Source organism: Erpetoichthys calabaricus, chromosome 11 (genome assembly GCF_900747795.2).
Source record: "Erpetoichthys calabaricus chromosome 11, fErpCal1.3, whole genome shotgun sequence".
Lineage (NCBI taxonomy): Eukaryota > Metazoa > Chordata > Cladistia > Polypteriformes > Polypteridae > Erpetoichthys > Erpetoichthys calabaricus.
In genome coordinates this window covers 145,554,533-145,576,813 of record NC_041404.2, presented here as the reverse complement: position 1 = coordinate 145,576,813, position 22,281 = coordinate 145,554,533, and the positions used below count along the sequence as shown (strand labels likewise).

The 22,281-nt window shown below is 46.4% G+C and overlaps 2 protein-coding genes across 4 annotated transcripts in view; one reads left to right on the top strand and one right to left on the bottom strand.

Annotated features, from left to right (window-relative positions):
• Positions 1–17,242, top strand: part of srebf1 (sterol regulatory element binding transcription factor 1) — a 29,243-nt gene extending 12,001 nt beyond the window's left edge. For 2 of the 3 annotated variants that reach the window (XM_028814230.2, XM_028814234.2), the window contains exons 3-19: positions 2,992–3,125; positions 3,209–3,358; positions 3,482–3,700; positions 3,799–3,913; positions 4,006–4,184; positions 4,625–4,820; positions 7,951–8,135; positions 8,257–8,518; positions 8,754–8,920; positions 10,972–11,140; positions 11,450–11,558; positions 11,652–11,761; positions 11,904–12,036; positions 12,287–12,443; positions 12,831–13,007; positions 13,221–13,332; positions 13,420–17,242. In XM_028814230.2, the coding sequence (XP_028670063.2) occupies positions 2,992–3,125; positions 3,209–3,358; positions 3,482–3,700; positions 3,799–3,913; positions 4,006–4,184; positions 4,625–4,820; positions 7,951–8,135; positions 8,257–8,518; positions 8,754–8,920; positions 10,972–11,140; positions 11,450–11,558; positions 11,652–11,761; positions 11,904–12,036; positions 12,287–12,443; positions 12,831–13,007; positions 13,221–13,332; positions 13,420–13,640 (2,795 nt within the window). In that variant the 3' untranslated portion in view covers positions 13,641–17,242. The remainder of the gene's footprint in view (positions 1–2,991; positions 3,126–3,208; positions 3,359–3,481; positions 3,701–3,798; positions 3,914–4,005; positions 4,185–4,624; positions 4,821–7,950; positions 8,136–8,256; positions 8,519–8,753; positions 8,921–10,971; positions 11,141–11,449; positions 11,559–11,651; positions 11,762–11,903; positions 12,037–12,286; positions 12,444–12,830; positions 13,008–13,220; positions 13,333–13,419) is intronic. The other variant, XM_028814233.2, reaches the window with a different exon arrangement.
• Positions 1–22,281, bottom strand: part of LOC114661106 (retinoic acid-induced protein 1) — a 684,250-nt gene that overhangs the window by 485,796 nt on the left and 176,173 nt on the right. Inside the window, 1 exon segment of the mRNA XM_051933674.1 lies at positions 21,714–22,242. Within this exon segment, the coding sequence (XP_051789634.1) occupies positions 22,228–22,242 (15 nt within the window). The 3' untranslated portion in view covers positions 21,714–22,227.

Below are 22,281 nucleotides of genomic sequence, written 5' to 3'. Positions count from 1 at the left end.
AGAAAGCAGAAACTGTGTCTGTCAAAAGTATTCACACCAATGAGAGGTGAGACGACTGTGGGCGTGGTTAAATATGGTTGAGAGGAGGGCGGGACTTGAAAAAATCTCATGGCCAAAGTCTCAACTCACAGGACTTAAAAAAAAAAAAAAAAAAAAAAAAAAAAAAAATCTCTTCAAAAAAGTCTCGTCGTAGGATTTTTTTATATAATAGAGATATTTAATAGGGGGGGGGAGAGATTAGGGTTCAGATTTGAAACTTAAAGCTTTTACACGTTTCAGACATCTTTTTTTGATGACTGCTAAAGTGACATCTCTGTGTTACAATATGAGTTCTTGGGTGTGAATCCATCAGTCCTAATGAAACATGGCCCAGTTATTAGCTTTGTCAAGTGCCATGGATCTACTGATTTTGTACAAAGTCGCTTTTGTAGGATTTGTCGATCAGAGATAAAGATTTTTTTTTCCATTTTTATGTGTAAACCTGCATAGAGAGAGATACTAAATAAATCAAAGGTATAGGGAAAAGTTGAGAGCATGTGTTGATATTGCACTTCTGTGCCCCCTAATATGCCAAAGCACCTGGATTAGGACCCAAATGCAGTAGGTGACACTTCAGCACCACACTGGGACACTGTGAGGGTTGTTTTTTTTTTTTTTATATATCTAAAGTGGATGGAGTGCCAATCCTGCCACCAACCCACAAGTTTTCCTTGTAATTTGGAGGACCTGCTTGCAGGGCTGAACGCAGATTAACGTCATACCCAGGACGAAAGGATTTCATAATTCTGTTGACAAGAACAGGCCATTCAGCCCAACAGGCTTGCCAGCTCTAATGACCTAGTCTATAACAAGAAGTTGAGTTTTGAAAGACTCCTAAATGCTACACTGCTTTGCAACTTATCCCATGTGCCATGTGGTTCTCTGTGTGAAGAACAACTGTGAGACATTTGTGTGAAATAAACCCTTAACACGTTTCCATCTGTGTCCCAGTGTTCTTGTGTGTTGGTATGAAAATTGTGAAATTGCAGCTTAATTTATTTCAGTCATATGAAAAAGTTTGTGAACCCCTCTCAGTCTGCATAATAATTGACTCTCCTTTCAACAAACAAGATAACAGTGGTATGTCTTTCATTTCCTAGGAACATCTGAGTACTGCGGTGTTTTCCGAACAAAGATTTTTAGTGACGCAGTATTTAGTTGTATGAAATTAAATCAAATGTGAAAAACTGGCTGTGCACAAATGTGGGTCCCCTTGTCATTGTGCTGATTTGAATGCCTGTCACTGCTCAATGCTGATTACTTACAACACCAAATTGGTTGGATGAGTTCGTTACGCCTTGAACTTCATAGACCAGTGTGTCCAATCATGAGATATAAAGGTATTTAAGGTGGTCAATTACAAGTTGTGCTTCCTTCCCTTTGACTCTCCTCTGAAGAGTGACAGCATGGGATCCTCAAAGCAACTCTTAAAAGATCTGAAAACAAAGATTGTTCAGTCTCATGGCGTAGGGGAAGGCTACAAAAAGTTACCTCAGAGGTTTAAACTGTCAGTTTCAACTGTAAGGAGTGGAATCAGGAAATGGAAGGCCACAGGCACAGTTGCTGTTAAACCCAGCAGGTCTGGCAGGCCAAGAAAAATACAGGAGCGGCATTTGAGCAGGATTGTGAGAATGGTTACAGACAACCCACAGATCACCTCCAAAGACCTGCAAGAACATCTTGCTGCAGATGGTGTATCTGTACATTGTTTTACAATTCAGAGCAATTTTCATAAAGAACATCTGTATGGCAGGGTGATGAGAAAGAAGCCCTTTCTGCACTCACGTCACAAACAGAGTCGCTTGTTGTATGCCAATGCTCATTTAGACAAGCCAGAATTATTTGGGAACAAAGTGCTTTGGACAGATGAGACAAAAATTTAGTTATTTGGTCAGAACAAAAAAGCGCTTTGCATGACAGAAGAAGAACAGCGCATTCCAAGAAAAACACCTGCTGCCTCCTGTCAAATTTGGTGGAGGTTCCATCGTGCTGTGGGGCTGTGTGGCTAGTTCAGGGACTGGGGCCCTTGTTAAAGTCAAGAGTCGGATGAATTCAACCCAATATCAACAAATTCTTCAGGATAATGTTCAAACATCAGTCACAAAGTTGAAGTTATGCAGGCAGGATTTGGATATTCCAACAAGACAATGACCCAAAACACAGTTCGAAATCTACAAAGGCATTCATGCAGAGGAAGAAGTACAATGTTCTGGAATGGCCGTCACTGTCCCCTGACTTGAATATCATCGAAAATCTATGGGATGATTTGAAGCAGGCTGTCCATGCTCGGCAGCTATCAATTGAACTGAACTGGAGAGATTTTGTATGAAGAATGGTCAAAAATGCCTCCATCCAGAATCCAAACACTCATCAGAGGCTATAGGAGGCGTCTAGAGGCTGCTATATTAGCAAAAGGAGGCTCAACTAAGTGTTGATGTCATATCTCTGTTGGGGTGCCCACATTTATGTATCTATCTAGTTTTGTTATGATGCACATTGCATATTTTCTGTTAATCCAATAAACTTAATGTCACTGCTGAAATCCTACTGTTTCCATAAGGCATGTCAGATATTAAAAGGAAGTTCAGCCAATGAGAAACAAACATCCAAAGAATTAAGAGGGGTTCCCAAACTTTTTCATATGACTGTAAGTCCTCCATGCTGTACAGTTGTTTTAATGTTTTGTGAGTCAGCTGCTTGTTGTCTACACCATCCAGGACTGGCCTCCTGCCTTGTGCCCAATGCAGTCAGGATAGTCACTTGCACCCTATGACCCCAAACAGGATAAGAGTGTTAAAAGGTTATGAGGTGGTGTGTAGTAAGCATCTCCTGCCTTATCTCTTTGTGTCTGAACACAGAGGATGGCCTGCTCTCTGCATGTGTATGCCCTGCAAATTAATCTACTCCGCTTATTGACGTAATGGACTTGACTTTTTCTTTTCTTTTCTCTAGCAGTGCAGTCAGCAGGTGCCAGTCAACCGATGCCCAACATCTTGGCTTCTCCACAGCAGATCCAGTCCGTTACAATCCCTGCTTCTCAGCTTCTGGCCACAGCAGTCAGTTCCGCTTCATCCACTGTCTCTCCAGTAAGTCTTGGAAAGCTGGTGAGGTTTCTGGAGTAAGTGTGTGCCATCTGTTGCTCAAGTGCCTCTGACTTGTCCCATGCCAGGTGCTTCTGCAGCCCCAATTCATCAAGGCCGATTCGCTGCTCTTGACAACACTCAAGCCAGACGGCAGCTCCTTGGTCACTGCAGTCAAATCTCCATGCATCACCACTCTAAGCACGTCTAACTCCCCAGGGCATAACACTTCAATCCAGGTAGGCCTGCCTTAATGGATTTGTGGTCTCCGATGCCTCTCAGCTGCTTGTACTCAGTTGGTCATTTTCTCAAATTATAATCCATTTTGTTGACCTTTCACTGATTTTCTGTGTGTTTGCCAGGCGCTGGTCAGTGGCGGCACAATTCTCACCACAGTTCCTGTGATGGTGGATGCTGACAAACTGCCCATTAACAGAATTCCTGCCAATGGCAAGCTGTCGAGCCTGCCGAACAAGGGGGAAAAGCGCACTGCACACAATGCCATTGAGAAGCGCTACCGCTCGTCAATTAATGACAAGATTATCGAACTCAAAGAGTTAGTGGTGGGGAAGGATGGCAAGGTAAAGAAGCGCCCCTTCAGTTGGCGTTTACGCCCGTGTGCTACTTTTAATCCTTAAGAGTTTCTTTTTTTTTTGTTATATTCCAACTGCACCTGCAGCTCAACAAGTCGGCTGTTCTGAAGAAAGCCATTGATTACATCCGCTACCTGCAGCAAGCCAATCAGAAGCTAAAACAAGAGAACCTGGCGCTAAAGATGGTGGCTCAAAAGAACAGTGAGTCCTTTTAAGAATGGGTGCAGAGGCTTGACCTGTGTCTGCCACTGACTCTTTTGAGCTTAACTGTTCTTTTATAATCCTTCTCTTAGAAACACTCAAGGACCTGGTGGCATCGGCTGGGATCTCCATGGAGATGGAGGTTGATGGAATTAAAGCTGAAATGCTGACTCCTCCGCCTTCAGATGCTGGCTCCCCCTCTAACAGCAGCCATTTCTCAAACTGCAGCAGTGACTCTGAACCAGATAGCCCCTTATGTGATGATGCAAAGGTACTTAACTATGGGTGTAAAGAACGTCCAGACTGCCTGGTCTTTGGCCTTCCTGAAATGGGGATATTAGACTGGAGGAAATATCTGCCTTAGAATTATGCCCTATAGAGTAGGAATGTGTGCGTTTTGGATAGTTAGAAACACCCTGGGCATGAGATTGGCGACGCCACTTAAAAGACCCTTAGCTATATTAACTTTGAGAACAGAGCATCGAGTTTTGACTCCATGTATCCCAGATAGACAGGACTGGAGCGCACACACAAATGTGGCTGAAACTATTGGGTCCTTTTGCATTTTATTCAAATAATGCGCCATTCTTCCAAAAATGTATTACCAAAAGATCCATGCATTTCTTTTGAAAGGGATAGTTAATTTTTGATTCTGTTTCTCACTTGGTTTAACATATGGACACTCTCATTTTATTTTTTTTAATTTCCCAGACCTCCCACAAGCAAGAGATGCCTTGCTCTACTCTCATGGGCATGCTGGATCGCTCCCGGATTGCACTGTGCATCTTTACCTTCCTCTTCCTCACGTTCAATCCACTGTCGTCTGTAATAAAACCTTCAACAGGCTTGTCTGAGAGCAGCAGTTTTCAAGGCCCTGGGAGAAACATGCTGGGGTTCCAGTCTGCAGGTATGTCGTGAATGCAGGCAACTCGGGGCTTATGATGTTTGGATTGGACGGTCACTACTAGAAATAATTGGTTAACACTTTAGGTACTGCAAAAATGCAGCTGTTATACTCTTAGGCAGCAAGACCTTCACAAAGGCTTCTTTTAGGGTTGAAGGGTAAGTTTGGTATTTTTCAATTCAAAGTTACTTCTTCACAGACATGATGTAGATGCATTTGTCACGCAAAATTTGTGTTTTAAAGTTAAAAAAAAAAAAAAAAAAACGTATCTTGCCCGCTCTGGCGCCTTACAGAGGAGTGTTTGAGGCGGGAAGGAAAAGCTTAAAAACATGCTAAATATGTCCATTTTTTTAAGCCAAGATGGTTGTTGATCCACACCTCTCCGTGTTTCCGACACATGTTTGTAACAACAAAAGGGATCAGGAAATACTCATTTTATTGCATATTCCTGGTACTATTTTTCTGTAGGTAAGGATACGTTTTCTATTCACGTAAATATAGAAATCAAAACAAAACCAGCCCAGTGGCACGAAAAGTTTACTGTGGTTTGGTGTTTCAAAAGAAAATCAACAACCCCCCCCTCTCCCCCACCTACACAGCTGTCACATATGGCTGGTTGTGTTTTCAAATGGCCGAATCTCATAACAGTGGTGGTGTTTTGTTCAAAAATGACATGTAGAAACTATTTTACAATGTGTGGATTGATACCCGACAGCTGTCTTGACTTGAAAAATCAACGTATTTGGTAAACTTTTTCACCCTGACCCATAGAGTGCAATTTAAAGCACCAATGTGGGTAAGATATTTTTTTTAATTTCTAGAAAGTCAGTCAGTCAGTCGGTCAGTCATCGTCCAGCCCACTATATCCTAACTTAGGGTCATGGGGCTCTGCTGGAGCCAATCCCAGCCAACACAGGGCGCAAAGCAGGAACCAATCCCTGGGCAGGGCGCCAGCCCACCGCAGGGCACACACACACACAGCAATTTAGAATCGCCAATCCACCTAACCTGCATGTCTTTGGACTGTGGGAGGAAACCCACGCAGACACAGGGAGAAAAGCATCCATAAAGTGGTCATTCATCTGTGCAATGTGGAATAGTAGAATAACTTCACTTTAGGACGGTCAGAAGTGGCTTAACTGAGACACAGTTCTCTTGATATTGCATATTTCAGTATGTGATTTGTGAATCCTTTACATCTGTAAATAGTTTTACCAGAATATCAAAGGCTCCTAACGTGCCACACTGCGCAGATATGAATAACCTCTTCACTCGTGGTTTATAAGCATAATTAAGACCACAAGAAACCTTTGCTAAGATCTCCGTCCTTGTAATATTTCTATTGCACTATTATATTGTATTGAGGGTTACTTTTGTTCAGTTCTGTGTACAGTAATCCCTCCTCCATCGCGGGGGTTGCGTTCCAGAGCCACCCGCGAAATAAGAAAATCCGCGAAGTAGAAACCATATGTTTATATGGTTATTTTTATATTGTCATGCTTGGGTCACAGATTTGCGCAGAAACATAGGAGGTTGTAGAGAGACAGGAACGTTATTCAAACATTGCAAACAAACATTTGTCTCTTTTTCAAAAGTTTAAACTGTACTCCATGACAAAACAGAGATGACAGTTCTGTCTCACAATTAAAAGAATGCAAACATATCTTCCTCTTCAAAGGAGTGCGTGTCAGGAGCACAGAATGTCACAGAGATAGAGAAAAGCAAACAAATCAATAGGGCTGTTTGACGTTTAAGTATGCGAAGCACCGCGGCACAAAGCTGATGAAGGCGGCAGCTCACACCCCCTCCGTCAGGAGCAGGGAGAGAGAGAGAGAGAGAGAGAGAGAGAGAGATAGAGAGAGACAGAGTTTGTTTTTCAGTCAAAAATCAATACGTGCCCTTCGAGCTTTTAAGTATGCGAAGCACCGTGCAGCATGTCGCTTCAGGAAGCAGCTGCACAAAAGGTAGCAACGTGAAGATAATCTTTCAGCATTTTTAGACGAGCGTCCGTATCGTCTAGGTGTGCGAACAGCCCCCCTGCTCACACCCCCTACGTCAGGATCAGAGAAAGTCAGCGTAAGAGAGAGAGAGAAAAGTAAGCTGGGTAGCTTCTCAGCCATCTGCCAATAGTGTCCCTTGTATGAAATCAACTGGGCAAACCAACTGAGGAAGCATGTACCAGAAATTAAAAGACCCATTGTCCGCAGAAATCCGTGAACCAGCAAAAAATCCGCGATATATATTTAAATATGCTTACATATAAAATCTGCGATGGAGTGAAGCCGTGAAAGGCGAAGCGCGATATAGCGAGGGATTACTGTATTGTATTGTATTGTATTGTATTGACCCCCTTACCCCCACTGCACTCCCAACCAACCTCACAGGTGGCGCAGTGGTAGTGCTGCTGCTTTGCAGTAAGGAGACTGTGGAAGATTGTGGGTTCACTTCCCGGTTCCTCCCTGTGTGGATAGTGCTTTGAGTACTGAGAAAAGCGCTATATAAATGTAATGAATTATTATTATTATTATTAACCTTGAAAGGGGTCTCCCTTTGAACTGCCTTTCTCGAGGTTTCTTCCATTTTTCTTCCCTACGAGGGTTTTTTTGGGAGTTTTTCTTTGTCTTCTTAGAGAGTCCAGGCTGGGGGTTCTGTCAAACGGCAGGGCCTGGAGAAGCCTATTGTGGCACTTCTTTTGTGATTCTGGGCTATACAAAAATAAATTGTATTGTATTGTACTGTAGTGTATCTTACGAAATAAGAGTAAATGGGTAATAGCCTAAAGTGTTAGTGAAGTGTTCCTGGTGCTGTTTGTGTGCTCCTTCATCTGTTGACTAGTCTACAAATACTGCCACATAACAAATATTTTAGTGTCCAGTTGACCTCAAGTTATTAATGGTAGGGTTTTCCTGTTTTCCTGTAGTGCTTGATGTCAAAGTATGTATGTATAATATGTGAATGTCTGTGTGCATATTCTCATGTGTATGTATGTGTACTTATGGCAGATCTCGAGTATTCAAATGTTTCCTGAACTTCACCCAAGCAGGTAGATGTGTTGCACATGCATGCAGTTGGCAGGGTAGAAGAAACTGCGCACTCACAAAAGGACTCATTTTTGGTTCTTGTGTCTCTACAGCAGACAACCTTGGCTGGCTTGACTGGATGCTGCCCACTCTCTTCCTCTGGTTGCTTAATGGTGTACTGGTACTGGTGCTCTTCATCAGGCTATTTGTCTACGGTGAACCCGTCACCCGTATGCATTCGGGGTCTTCAGTGCTCTTTTGGAGGCATCGCAAGCAGGCGGACCTCGAATTGGCCAGGGTGAATAGCTTCTCTTCCTGATTTTATTTATTTTTTCTCCCCCTTTCTTGTTGGGTTGAGGTTCCAGTTTCCACGTCATCACTGTGGTGGCTCTAAATATGTCCTCATCTCTTCTTTTCAGGGTGACTATGCTCAGGCTTCCCAAAACTTGTGGATGTGCCTAAAGGCTTTAGGCCGCCCCCTGCCCACCTCTCATCTGGACCTGGCCTGTAGTTTCCTGTGGTCCATGTTGCGGCTGATTCTGCAACGTCTTTGGCTGGGGCGGTGGCTGGCAGGACGCACTGGAGGTCTGAGCCGTGACCAGCAATTGCAGGAGGATGTGCGGAGGAGCTCGCGAGATGCTGCTCTTGTGTACCACAAGCTGAATCAGCTGCACATGACAGGTGAAGATACTACACGAGTGACACTATCAGACATCTTGTAGGTTCAGCTGGGGTTAATCGATGGAGGCCACATAGGAATCCCATAGGGCTAGAAGTGGTTAGGGGGGCTGTCCTTGACCACAGGATCCACATACACTGACGAGTAACTCTCGCCCGTTCCTTTTTACACAGGGTTGGCTTGTATCATGGCAATGCTCTGTGACTTCTGACTCCATTTCTACTCTTATTCTATTAGGAAAGCTCCCTAGCAGCAACCTGGCAGCAATCAACATGGCCCTGAGCGCCGTCAACTTGGCTGAGTGTGCTGGCGAGACGATCTCCGTGGCAACATTGGCTGAAGTCTATGTACTGGCAGCAATGCGTATCAAAAGTAGCCTGCACAGGACGCTGCATTTCTTAACGGTGAGTCTGAGGGCAAGTCTTTTGGTGCCCGTCAGAGCTGTGTGTGTGTTTTTTAATCGGTTAAAGTAAAACAATTCTAGAACATAGAAATTTGCGCTGTGTGGAATCTGTGCATGGGTCATTGTGCAAACCTAAGAAATTTGACAAGTAAGAGGAGTCCGTTCAGCCCACCAGGCTCGCTCGTTTAGCGAATAGCTAATCTGTCCAATATCTCATCTAAAGAATGTCAAGGTTTTTGCTTCAAATCCATGGCTTGGTAGTTTGTTCCAGATTCCCACAACTCTTTTTTTGTAAAGAACTGCTTTCCCACATCAGTTAACCCTTAATTAGCAATGATGTCCTCAATTATCTGCATCACCATTAAGTTGAAAGAATTCTGCTGGATCTACTTTATCAATGCCTTTGAGAATTTTGAAAACCAGGATTAGGTCACCACGCAGTCTCCTCTGCTCACACTAATCAGGTTTAGTTCTTATAAGACTGATAGAGTATCCCATGTCCTCAAGGCCCGGGATATACTTGGCTGCTCTGTTCTGCACAGCTTCAAGTGCGTCTTCCTCAGAACATAAGAAATGTGACAAACAAGAGGAGACCATTCAGTCCATTAGTCCCACGAAGAGCTCAGCTGTCCCAAGTATCCCATCCTGATTCTTCTTAAAAGTTGTCAAAGGTTTCTGCTTCGACTCCATGACTCTGTAGTTTTGTTTCAGATTCTCACAACTTTTTGCGTAAAGAAGGGCTCCCTGGCTTCTGTCCTCGATTCACTTCCCTTTAATTTCCACTCCTGTCCTCGAGTTCGTGACTCCCACTTAAGTTGAAAGCGTTCTGCCTTTGAGGATAATGAAGACCTGGACGAGACCCCCACGCAGTCTCCTCCGCTCAGAATGAACAGGTTTAATTCTCCGAGTCTGTCACAGTAAGACACGTCCTCAAGTCCCATGATGCACTTGGTTGCTCTCCTCTGCACAGCTTCAAGTGCTGCTTTGTCTTTCTTGTGCCGTGGTGACCAGAACCACACACAGTACCCCAGAGGTGGTCTCACTAGTGCATTATTATATATCCTGTCATTTATAGTCTACAGATTTTGTGATCTAACCTTACATTTTATTTGCCTTTTTAAATGATGAAAATGTGTCAACATAAACCCCCGTGATTGCTCCCTGTAGCTCAGTGTGTCCCGTCTTGTATTTATAATTGACGTTCCTTCTACCCACGTGATGCGCTTTTCTCCATTAAAGTCCATTTTCCAAGTGTTCACCCCCTTAATGAAGCCTTTCTAAATTGTTTCTGCTGCCTCCTCAGGGTCTGCCATGGCTTCAGTTTCAGTATCCTCTGCAGATTTCACAAGTTTGCTAACTAAACTGAAATCCGTGTCATTAATGTTAATCAGAAAACAAGTAACAGTCCCAGGACGGACCCCTAAGGGACTCTCCACTGCGGACCCCATCCTCCTCTTATCTGTGCCCGAGATCCACTTTTGTAGGTTTACCTCTGATGTCTTCAGCTTCTAGTTTCAGAGTGGTGGCTCTGAGGCTCGGGATCTGCACTGGCAATCGGAAGGTTGCCGGTTTGTATCCCATAAATGCCAATAGGGACTCTGCTCTGTTGGGCCCTTAACCTGCAATTGCTGAGCGCTTTGAGTAGTGAGAAAAGCTCTATATAAATGCAAAGAATTATTATTATTAATTTCAGAATTTTTCTTTAGCGTGGGACGACCGAGTCCAAGGCTTTATGAAGGTTGTGTGCTTTGGTTTTTGTCAACTACCAAAAAACACAAAATCTCAAAGACTGGTTTGGTGAGATCTTCCTCCCATAGACCCTTGCTGGCATGTTATTTAGTATGCTGTTTTCATACAGAGGCTTTTCTAATTTATTTCTTTGTGCCGTTTCTGTAATTTTGGTTCGTACAGAAGTACGACTTGTTGGTCTGTAGCTACCGGCATCCATTTTGTCTCCTTCCCTTGAAGATCTCACTTTTGCACTTTTGTTCCAGTCCTCAGTGACCGCTCAAATAAAAATGTTTGTTTTATTGTTTTTATTTTCACACCCAGAGGTTCTTCTTGAGCAGTGCCAGGCAGATCTGTTTATCTCCCAGTGGCACAGTGCCTCCAGCCATGCAGTGGCTCTGCCACCCCCTTGGGCACCGCTTCTTCGTTGATGGAGACTGGACTGTGCGCAGCACACCCCGAGAGAGCATCTACAGTTTGGTGGGCAACTCAAGTGAGTTGGGTATTCACTACTAATTTTGGGAAGGTTTTCGAATTGAAAAGTCTGTGGCAAGAGGGGATCAAAGGCAGATGGGACAGTGTCCTAATTCTGAGAAGGAGGGTGAGATGAGGCAATGGATGTGGGGTTGATCTGATAGTTTAATGGACAGCACTTTGTAGAGGGGAGTCGTATTGTACCATGATGGGTGGTCAGCTGAGGACTGGAGCCAACGCTATTTGAACTGTAGTTTGTTCTGGTGATGGTGGTAAGAGTTTGTGACCTCCCTGTTAACTTTGTCCTCGCCGGCTTTTGTTTCTTCAGTTGATCCTTTGGCTCAGGTGACTCAGGCCTTTCGGGAGCACCTGCTCGACCGAGCCTTGTACTGCATCGCCAAACCAGAAAGTAATGAGGTTCAGGCTGAAGGGGCAGGGTAAGTGCTGACCTGCCCTGTAAGAGCACGCATGCTGGCGATGGGCACACTCTGTGGCCTGGTTGCTGACCAGTCTTATTTGTTCCTTGGCAGAGAGTTTTCTGACGCTCTGCAGTACTTGCAGATCCTGAACAGCTGCTGTGACGCCGCAGGAACCACTGCTCAGACGTTCGCCATTGGATCCAGCGTGACCACCAGCACAGGTGTGTGAAATTTTGTTTTTTCAATTATCCTCTGTGTGTGTGTGTGTGTGTGTGTGTGTGGGTGGGTGGCAGCCTTGGAACAGCTGCAAACCAGGCTGTTGGCAGACTATTGCAGCAGGTGCCTTCTCTCTTGACCGTGTAGGGACTGACCCGTTGGCCAAGTGGTGGACGTCTCTGGTGGTGGTGGCAGTGAACTGGTTGCAGGGCGATGACGAGGCAGCCGAGCGCCTCTACGCAGTGGTGGACTACATGCCCAAGGCTCTGCATGGCAACGAGTAAGTTCCCAGGAGAGTTGTATGGGAAGAAGGCAAGATGCCGCTTGCCTGCTGGGAGAGTAATTTTGACACAGGATGTCTGTTGCTCGTTTCTGCTTTTTGTTACCATGCCCGTGGGATGTGTTGAGTCGTATTCTTTGGAGCCGAATGCCATTTCCCTGGCATATCACCCAGCTAAGTCAATGCCACTGGGTGTTTTTTCCTGTAATTATTTTTTTTCTGTATCATTTGGCTGTTTTGTCTTCCTCAGGAACCCCTTACCTCGAGCAGCACTCTGCACCTTCAGGGCCGTACGCAGCCTTCTCTCCAGCCAGGAGAACAATCAGCTGACGTTGGCACACTGCGACAAGGCCAGTGGGTACCTGAAAGAGAGCCTGGCCATAGTGCCCCTTGGCAGCATTGACAAGGTACAATATGTGGCAGCTGGCATTGGTGGGAAGAGGGCTGACAGTCATCCAGAGTTTGTTTGCACTTATTTGCTTGTTATGGTAACACAACCCCCAGTGCGCTGCTCGGCTCCATATTGCTGTGACTGATGTATCGAGTATCCACATGGAGCAGTTGAGGCCGTTGCTGTTGTGCATTGTGGTTGCATTGCATGTCTGTCCTTCAGTGCAATGCATCTGCCGTGCAGTACAGAGCCGAGCCGTACGCTTCGCTCATGGGGAGCCATCCTAGTGCCACCGGGCCCCTGTGGCATTTCTGTTCTACAACAGAGGCCTACAAGGAATGTGATGGACATCTGGTGCTCCACTTTTTCTGACTCCACAAATGTATTTACCTCTGTTGTGTAGGTGATGCAGTTGCTACTTTGTGACCTGCTCCTTGTCACCAGGACGAGTTTTTGGCAGCAGCAGCGCCCGTCGCTGGGTAACTCATTGCAAGTGTCACCCTTGGAGCTGTGTGGCTTCCAGCAGGATTTGAGTACGCTCCGTCGGCTGTCGCAGAGCTTCCGGCCAGCAATGCGGAGAGTGAGTTGCTGTTGGTGGGGTGGGGTGGGGGGATCTAAAATTTTGTGACATGGGTTAGTGTGCTTGTCTTGGCACGTTGATCCTAAACCAGGGGGTCTGAAAAGGTGCCTGTTGTGTGTGGGAGCAGACAGATGACACCTGCTGGGCACTGCCATAGGGTTAAGCCATTGCTTGTGCCATGCTGACTGCTCTTGATGGTTTTTCTCTTTGCAGCTGTTTCTGCACGAGGCCACAGCTCGGCTCATGGCCGGCGCCAGTCCTACTCGGGCTCACCAGCTGCTGGACCGTAGCCTGCGGAGAAGGACCACACCGACCAGAAGAGCAGGTGAATACTGTAGGGGGCTACATCACCAGCAAGTGAGGGTTACAAAAAGGTTAGTCTTGTGGCTCATGTATTGTGTTCTGCCTGTAGGAGAGCTGGCGTCGTGCCCTGGAAAACGCGAGCAGGCAGAAGCGGTCCTGCTTGCCTGCCGTCATCTCCCTCCTTCCTTCCTCTCCGCGCCAGGGCAACGTGTCGGAATGCTAGTGGATGCCGCCCGGACCCTGGAGAGGCTTGGTGCTAAGAGGACACTTCATGACTGTCAACAAATGATCATCAAACTGGGCAGCGGCACAACTGTGGCATCCACATAGGGGAGGGGGGGGGGGGGTTTGAAATATCGAGTTATGGGTAACGTTTAACTTTTTTTTTTTTTTATCTGATGGGTGAAAAGGGGCATTGGCTGTTTGCAGAATGGCAGCTTTTGTTGTAGGTACCGGGCTTGGCCACCGTGTGGCACTGATATGCCAGCATAGTGCGTCTTCCCCAGAAGTTTAACAGGCACGCAATTGTTTGTCAGAGCTCCTCTGCCACGGTCTTCCAAAAAGCTGGCGCTTCCCAGGGTGCACTGCCCGGGCGTCCCCTCTTCCGTGTAAATAGTGTACAGATCCTCCACGTGCGCCTCACGTCTGAGGAAAACGTTATTTTCATAGAGTCGACGTTGTTTTCCCTCCTGTGTACATAGGATATTTATAATTTTCTAAAGGTACTGATGCCATTGTTGGTTGTATAGCTCCTTTCAGCACCCGCGGTGGCTGCATTTGGATGCAGAAGGTTCCCTAGCAGCCATGAAACCGAAAAACTTAGCAAAGATGCCAACCCGTTTTGTTTAGAATCCGTTGGTGCCAGTGAACCAAAAATGACCGCTTCCTGTTATCGGCCACCTTCACGCACTTAACGGAACAATTAAAGAGTTTAAGTGAAAGTGGCCAGCAAACTGGCAGGGGAGGGGAATACCTGGCACTGCCTTTCAGGGTTCACTTTTCGTCCAGCTCCCCGGATGGTTTTGTGCGTCAGGCGGGCGCTGTTCTTGTTTAGAGCAGGCCGACTGAGTGAAAGCCCCTCGGGACATTGTAAGAAGTGGGGCCTCGACTTGACAGAATAGCACAGCCTGCGGAATACGAAGGGACGTGGGGACGATGGATTGGTGAGCAGAAGGCGGAGTGTGGAGTTGAACTTCAGGACGTGTCGCGGCCGATCTGCTCCACCCGAGCCGGAGAGGAGAGGAGATCGACTGCAGGGCCTGGCGTTTGACACGGGGAGGGCTCATATTGAGCATTTGTAAGATGGAGAACTGTGCCAGTTTCTTTACAGAATGGTGTTCTTGTGACGCTGACTTTTGTAACGTCTTTCTGAGTCGCCCCATAACTACTGGGCCAGTGAGGTCTGAGATAGAAACGTCATAAAATCTCAATGTGAGGCTCAAGGGCAGCATCCATCCATCCATTTTCCAACCCGCTGAATCCGAACAGAGGGTCACGGGGGTCTGCTGGAGCCAATCCCAGCCAACACAGGGCACAAGGCAGGAAACAATCCCGGGCAGGGTGCCAACCCACCGCAGTCAAGGGCAGCATGTCTGCTTTTATTTCTGGGCTGTGTATGACATCTAACACGACTGCAAACGTGAGGCTTCGAGTGGCAAGCGTCTCCCTCTTGGTTATAAAACTACAAAGCACAACCCAAAGGGCTACTCTGAGCTCAAAGCTCGTCTCAAACAGTCCCATCAATCCCAAAATATCTTAACTGTGGCAGTCGCGTATCATCACAAAAACGATTACTTGGACCCCCAATCCCACCATCCAGAGATGTGCAGGTTCGGTGAATTGGTGCGCTAGTTTGGCCCATGTGTGTGCTTGCCCTGGGAATGACTGGCATGCGCTTCTGGGTTTGTTCTGGCTTTGCCCCCATGCCAGCTGGGATTGTCTCTGTCACCCTGCCCGGACCACACGACACTGGTCCGGATTAAGTGGGTTAGAAAATGACACGACATGGCAGTTACTTTGGTGAGAGAGTAACGTGAAAGAACTGGAGGCCGAGTGACTGCTGCTAGAGCTTCACTAAACCACAGATGGAACAAAACTTAACAGTAATACTTGGAAATGACCACTGGGTGGCAATGTTTCAAACACAAAGGTGATCAAAATAGAGTGTCGGGGGGTCGAAGGGGGGACAAGGCAGAGAGGCTCAAACAAGTGACATTTCTTGTGTTTGGCCCCCGGAAGTATTGCGACAATCGAATGTGAGGCCAAATCAAAGTGGGTGGAAGTTTGTATTCGGTTGGCATAAACTGTGACCTAGCGACATCCCCGGACTCTTGGTGCCAAGTCTGTAATGCCAGACTTGATTCTCCTCTTCACTGCATTCTCCACCGGGTGTGAAGCAGGAGATCCACTTGACCCGTCTAGATCTTTCTGATGAATTCCATCCGGTGAGCTTGGCTGTTTTGCGTTCTTTCTGAGAAACTGTGACGTATTGCCACCATCACTTCTGTCACCGGTGAGCCACTTGATGCCCAACAGTCCTCCCACACTGGTCCCAGCCCGGCACTCCTCTTTACCTCATCTGTCCTGAACACTCACTTTGCTCGAGAACCTTTGTGGCTTTTCTTTTCATTCTGACCCTTTGCCATCCCTGCCCTGTCCATTTTGTTAAAAAATTTCTCTGGATGTTATTTTTGCGGTTTCTCTTTCCAGCTCTCCCAGTACTCAGTTGCTGTGGTCTTCCTCGGACCTCCCAACATTTCAAGCAGTTGATTTTTCGAATGCCCAGTACTGGCGCTGACGGGCCTTTTCTGTCGTAGTCACTGCTCTGATTGCACCTTGTTTTGTGTCGTCGATGTCAACACCAGACCCCCCCAGCAAGTGCAAACTCCGACAGCCCTCTCACCGGGGGGTCTCCTGTCAGTCATTTGTACCCATGGGGTGAACACAACAAAAGACATTTTTGTTTCCAGTGTTTTGTTTTTTTTTGTGTCATTTAAAGCATTGCCCAGAAATAAAAGCTGACATTCTTTATTGGAGTCACCTTCTCATCCACCATACGTTTTTTATATGAAAATGAGTACAACCAAAATAAGCCATCATCCCGCTATTTATGTTTTCTTACAACAGGGGGTCCAGAAATAAAAAAAAACAAAACCTCAAACTGCTGCCCCTGCACTGACCTTATAGTCTTAGAAGTGAAACATTTTTAATGTGGGACTCAACAACTGCGCCTTCATGCGGGGTCTTGTGGCTCTTCAGTACATGGAATTAATAAGAGTCGGAGGGCGGAGTGCCGACGTGAACGGAGCGAACTGTTCGGAGATTTGATTTAAACTGCACAGGCAGTGCCGTAGACTTTAAACTCCAGCAGGTGGCAGCACTCTCACTTGTCACAACTGTGTCGTGAAGGTGACGAAGGAGCGGCAGGACCAGAAATGAGTCTAGGAAACCCTTACATTGGGGTCCATTGTGTTTTAGGTGGGCAGCCGCTTCAGATTTAGGCCCAGTCTCGATTACCTGTCCGATATTAAACCTTTCCTTGATAGCAAGAATAGAAATATTCTACTGCCCGACTCTTTTATCTGTCCATCCATCCATCATTCCATTGAATCTAAACTTTGGTTCGAGGGGAGGAGGCACCATCTTGGCACACATCTACGCGCTCTCGCCCACTGCCACTCAAAAATGCCTTGAGGCGTATTTTATACATGTTGAAGTTCCCTGGAGGGAGCCGCTGGTCCACCACACCTGCTTTGTTTCACCTGTAGGGGGCGATGAGGACGTTTGTTTGGCTGAGTTGTCAGCTCTCGTTTAAGATTTCGTTTTGCCGGGAATACTAACTGCTGTTGTTTTACAATTTTTTTAATGGTTTAAAGAAAAGCACTTTACCATTGTTATACTTTAATTTATTAAAAATGTACACAAAATCCCTTGCTCTGGTTTCCTTTCTTTCTGCCTCGCCCGTTTGAGCCCCGTTCGTTCGGCGGAGGGCGCAAACACGTTGAGCACCGGCAGGTTCAGCGAGGAGCAGATGGCTCAGTCTTTGTGAATTCTGCGCAGAAAGCGGTCAACAGCGCGTCGGCTCGAGCGCCTAATTGCCTGGAACGAGGCGCTCTGTTGGCGGCGAAATGCCATCCGCTGTGCCACAAAAACACCTGAGCCGGACTTGGCAGCTGCACCCAGCATGCACCAGGCCACGGCCATCCCATCGCTCTTCTTCAACTGCTGAAGGCTGAATGCTTTTCCATATGGAGGAGTATTTTGGAGGAAATTTTAAAAAATACAAACATAACACCACAATGATATGTGATCATAAAAAAATGTGTCAATAAATAGTTTACTGTCCTATGTATGCACTGATGCATTTATTTCAGTGACCCCGCACACAACAAATAGCAGCTTGAAATTAAAACTGTCTTCTCTACCCGTCAGAATTGCGGGGGCGGGCTCTAGCAGGTACTGTGTTTTGATTGGTGAATCGTCTGAAGAGCGGACTTGCACCCTCGGAGATTTGCGCATGCGTATAATCCGCACGATCCCCGAAGAACGCAAGGCACTGTGCGAGTGTGCAGAGGACATGGGTGCAAGGAAATAGTCGGCCGCAATTACTGCACGAAGCCCTGGAATCCTCATTCTCTTAATAATATTTCAGCATTTCTCACTCCTCAAAGCACTTTGCACTCCACACAGGGAGGACACAAACCCGTGATCTCTTTACTGTGAGGCACCAGCGCTACCACTACACCACCTGATTAGGAGCTGTGTCGCGTCTTGACTATTCTGCTGGCCAAAGCTTTACATGGGCTCTACTGACGATTCACCAATCAAAACACAGCACTCACTAGAGTCCACCCTCTCAGCATTGAGGGATGAGAACGGCAGTTTTCATTTCAAGGTTTATATTTCATGCTGTGTGTAGTGTCACTGAAACAAATAAATGGAAAAATCTATAAATGATCAAATGGTAAGGTCTGTCTGTCACATAGCTACTTGTAAAGAAAATGAAGGTAGCGGTGGCCTAGGCAAAGTGACCCGTGGTTGTGTGTTTCTTATGGCAAAATGATTGAGAAACCAAGTGACAGGGCAGAAAGAAAAATTAGAGGGGTGACGTGTGTCAAGCAAATTGTAGAAGCTGATCACCTGATGAAGAACACCATATAAGGAAGAAGAACAGCAACATCTGCTGAGTGTCAAGCAAATCGCGGAAGCTGATCACCTGATGAAGAACACCATATAAGGAAGAAGAGCATCAACATCTGCTGAGCGTCAAGCAAATCGCAGAAGCTGATCACATGATGAAGAACACCATATAAGGAAGAAAAGCATCAACATCTGCTTAGCGTCAAGCAAATCGCAGAAGCTGATTACCTGATGAAGAATGCCATAATAGGAAGGAAGAAAAAGAAGACCAGTGACATCTGCTGAGTGTCATGAAAATTGCATAAGATGATTACATGACAAAGAATATAATAGGAAGACAAAGGACAGCAACATCTGCTGAGCATCGAGCAAATCGCAGAAGCTGATCACCTGATGAAGAACACCATATCAGGAAGAAGAGCATCAACTTTTGCTGAGGATCAAGCAAATCGCAGAAGCTGATTACGTGATGAAGAACACCATAATAGGAAGGAATAAAAAGAAGTCCAGTGACATCTGTTGAGCATCAGGCCAATTGCAGAAGCCAACTTCATGACAAAGAACACGATAATAGATAGTAAGAAAAAAAACAGCGTCAAAATCTGCTGAGTGTCAAGGAAATCATAGAAGCTGAATCCATAATGAACATCATAATAGGAAGAAAAAGAGAAAACAGCAGCAGCAATTGTCGAGTGCCAAGCAAATTGTAGAAGCTGATTATGGGACAAAAAAAATACTGTGATAGGAAGACAAGGAAGAGTGGCCACATCTGCTGAGCATCAGCCACATCAAGGAAAGTGATTCAGTGATGACGAATGTGAAAGAATAGGCAGACAAGATGTTGGAGCTTCATAGACAAGCAAGAAATAATTCTGAATATAGTCTGATACCTTCTGGAAGTTCAACAGATTTTTGGCTGCAGCCACTTTACTGGTGGGCAGAAAAGTTTATTGTAATAAAAGCCCATCTGTTGAATATCCCCCAGGAACTGGTACATCCGTGCCGAGATTTCATAATCAGGTGTAAGTATTGTGTTGATTGATGGATCAAATGTCAATAAGAGGTGGCAAAGTGACCTGTGGTGGCGGGTTTACGTTAAAGTGATTGAAAAACCAGCTTAATACCACCATAATGACAGAAAGATACAGAAGAACAGTGACATCTGCTGAGCTTCAGGCAAATTGCAGAAGCTGATTAAAGAATAACACACACCGTAATAAAAAGAAGACCAAGAAGAGCAGCCACAGCTTCTGAGTATCAAGCACCTCACACAAGGTGATTCAGTGATGAAGAGCGAGAAAGAAAAAGCAGACAAGATGATGGAGAATTATTGGCAGATACACTTTGGAAATACTCCACAATCAAAGTGGTTGATAAACCAACTTATAACATTCCATAATAGCAGGGGAAAAAAAGAAGAGCAGCAACAGCTGTTGAGCACCAAGCAAATCGCTGAAGCTGATTTATGGGACGACAAACACCGTAATAAAAAGACCAAGAAGAGCAGCCACATCTGCTGAGCATCAAGCAAATGGCAGAACTTAGCAAAGTTAGAGCAGCGATGGCCTCCGTGTCAAGCTGTAGTTTTGCAGAAAACAGAACTTGTATTTCATTGCAGGACGGTAGGTCTGAATGCTCCCCTAATAAAAACAGAAATATGTTGTGGAATAAGCAACAAACAAACCATCTCTCGTGACACCTTTCCGTTATGTATGCTCGCCTGTACTTGTGGATTTTCTCATTCCTCGTCATTTTTTACTGTATATTTATTTGTGTATGTCTTCCTCCGTACCTCCAGTCTGCATCCCCGTCGACGGCGGGCTCTGTGGCTCAGTCCCCTTCCGCCTTTTGTTAAAATGGCAAAGCAAAGTGAATTCCAATGGCGTGAAGAGTCTTAAAAGACAGGAGACCAGCGTCGTGAGTAACATTCCAAAAATTGTTTTAATTCATTCATTTGATACCATTTTATAGGCAATAACATATTTATTTTATAGAAAATAAACATCTCTAAGAAATACTATACACAATTATTTAAGTACATCACATCTTACAATTAAACATAGTCAAATACTTATATACACCATATAATAATTAATAATGAGAGAAGAAGAAGAAGAAGAAGAAGAAGAATAGTCATGGGGTGCGGGATCAGAGTCGAGTAGCTGTCCGTTAATCCGTAAGCAGCTGCTAAATTTGCTAATCGTAGCCGCGTGGCACTGGCGGGGGTCTCGGCACGCCAGTCCAGAAAAGACCTTGGCCTTGACGTTAAATGGAAGGAAGGAAGTATGGTCCTGGGTTCGAAACCGCGACGGGTGTGCACCTCCCCAGCAGTTGTGTGACACCTCGGCCACCGCTTAGTGACCAGTCTGTCTGTGCAGCCCAACGCGATTACCCACAATTCCACCAAGCTGGCACCGCTGAAGATGGAGGTCCGTTGAAGGGTACAGACTTGTCCGTGCAACCCAAGCCACCCTGAGCTACGCAGAAAACTAGATAAGTGTGGTAGAGCCCACCAGGTGACGGTGCGGTCACACTGACCCCATTAGTGGGGAATTCACCTTAGGGGGGGAAAAAACAAAATAAAATAGAGCTCTCTTATATCCTGCCAGCGTCCGAGGTCTGGCGGACAGGACCACCCGTGAGGTTCTTGTATCCCACTGTGACCAGCAAACCTCAATGTTGCTGTGTCTGAGCCTCGCCCCTCAAAGGGAGCTTCAGGTGTTTGTGTCAGGGACACCTCATGTCACCTCAACCCGTGACAATGAAGCACTGGGTCTGCTCTGCCCCCCATCCCCCCCCAAACCTGCTTTCACTTTTGTGCTCCTGCTGGTGTAACCACTCAGAAAATGACAGTAACCTTCGGACGTCCCGTGACCCCTGACCCCTCGAGGTCAAAGTTCATGCCCACAGATTGTGTCTGACTGGCTGTGGCTTTGAGAGAGGTGGGCCCGGAGCGGCACGACATGTGCAGTCCAGTATGGGGGGGTCTCTCTGATGTTCTCACGTGTTGTGGCTTATCAGTATTGGGGGTCACTCTGCTTGCTCCTGACCCACCTCATGTCCCCCTCACCCTGTGACGCTCGCCGGCTGTAATCCTGAGCCATCACGACAAGATCCACTGGAACACTAAGAGCCGGGTGATCCTTTACTATTGGAAATCGTTTGAGTTTGTAGCTGGCGTCTTTCTGAGTGTGTTGGACCCTCGTGTCTACCTGCTCTGTCAGAGTCTCGATATGCGGTGTGGGGGGCCGTCAGTCACTCGACTGTCCCTGCTGAGAAGCTCACCTCAAAGAGCGGTCCAATGGTCCAAGGGTTCCGTGGCGGCGCCCGCTAGGTTGGACACGGAGTGCTTTGTGTCAGAAATGCTGCTGTGCCGTCACCGTCGCCCCGACTGGCCATACGCTAACGGGAGAGAGATGTGAGCAGCACGACACGTGATGAAGACGAGTCCCTAGATGTGAGCGTGGGCCGAGTCACCGGGAGAAGCAAAGCAAACAACTAACAGTCCACAGTCGAAAAGAAAAAGAAAAAAGAATCGGCAATACTGCAGGAAAACAAAGGCCAGCCTGAGTGACATGAGGGACAAACGACGCTCGGGGGGGGGTGAGGTGGGCAGGCGGGTTCAAGGGGACTGCATCTCTGTGGTGGTGGTGGTGGTGGTGGCGGCCGCGGGTCCGATCTCCCTGGGATGGCGCTGCAGTATTGCTGCTACTGGCACGCTCGCTGTCTGTGGTACGCTGCATAGCAGGGGGTGTGCGTGGGTCCGGCCGGCTCCTCCTCAGCAGGACGTACCCTGGAAAGACAACCGCAATCTGGTCACATTTCATCAGAC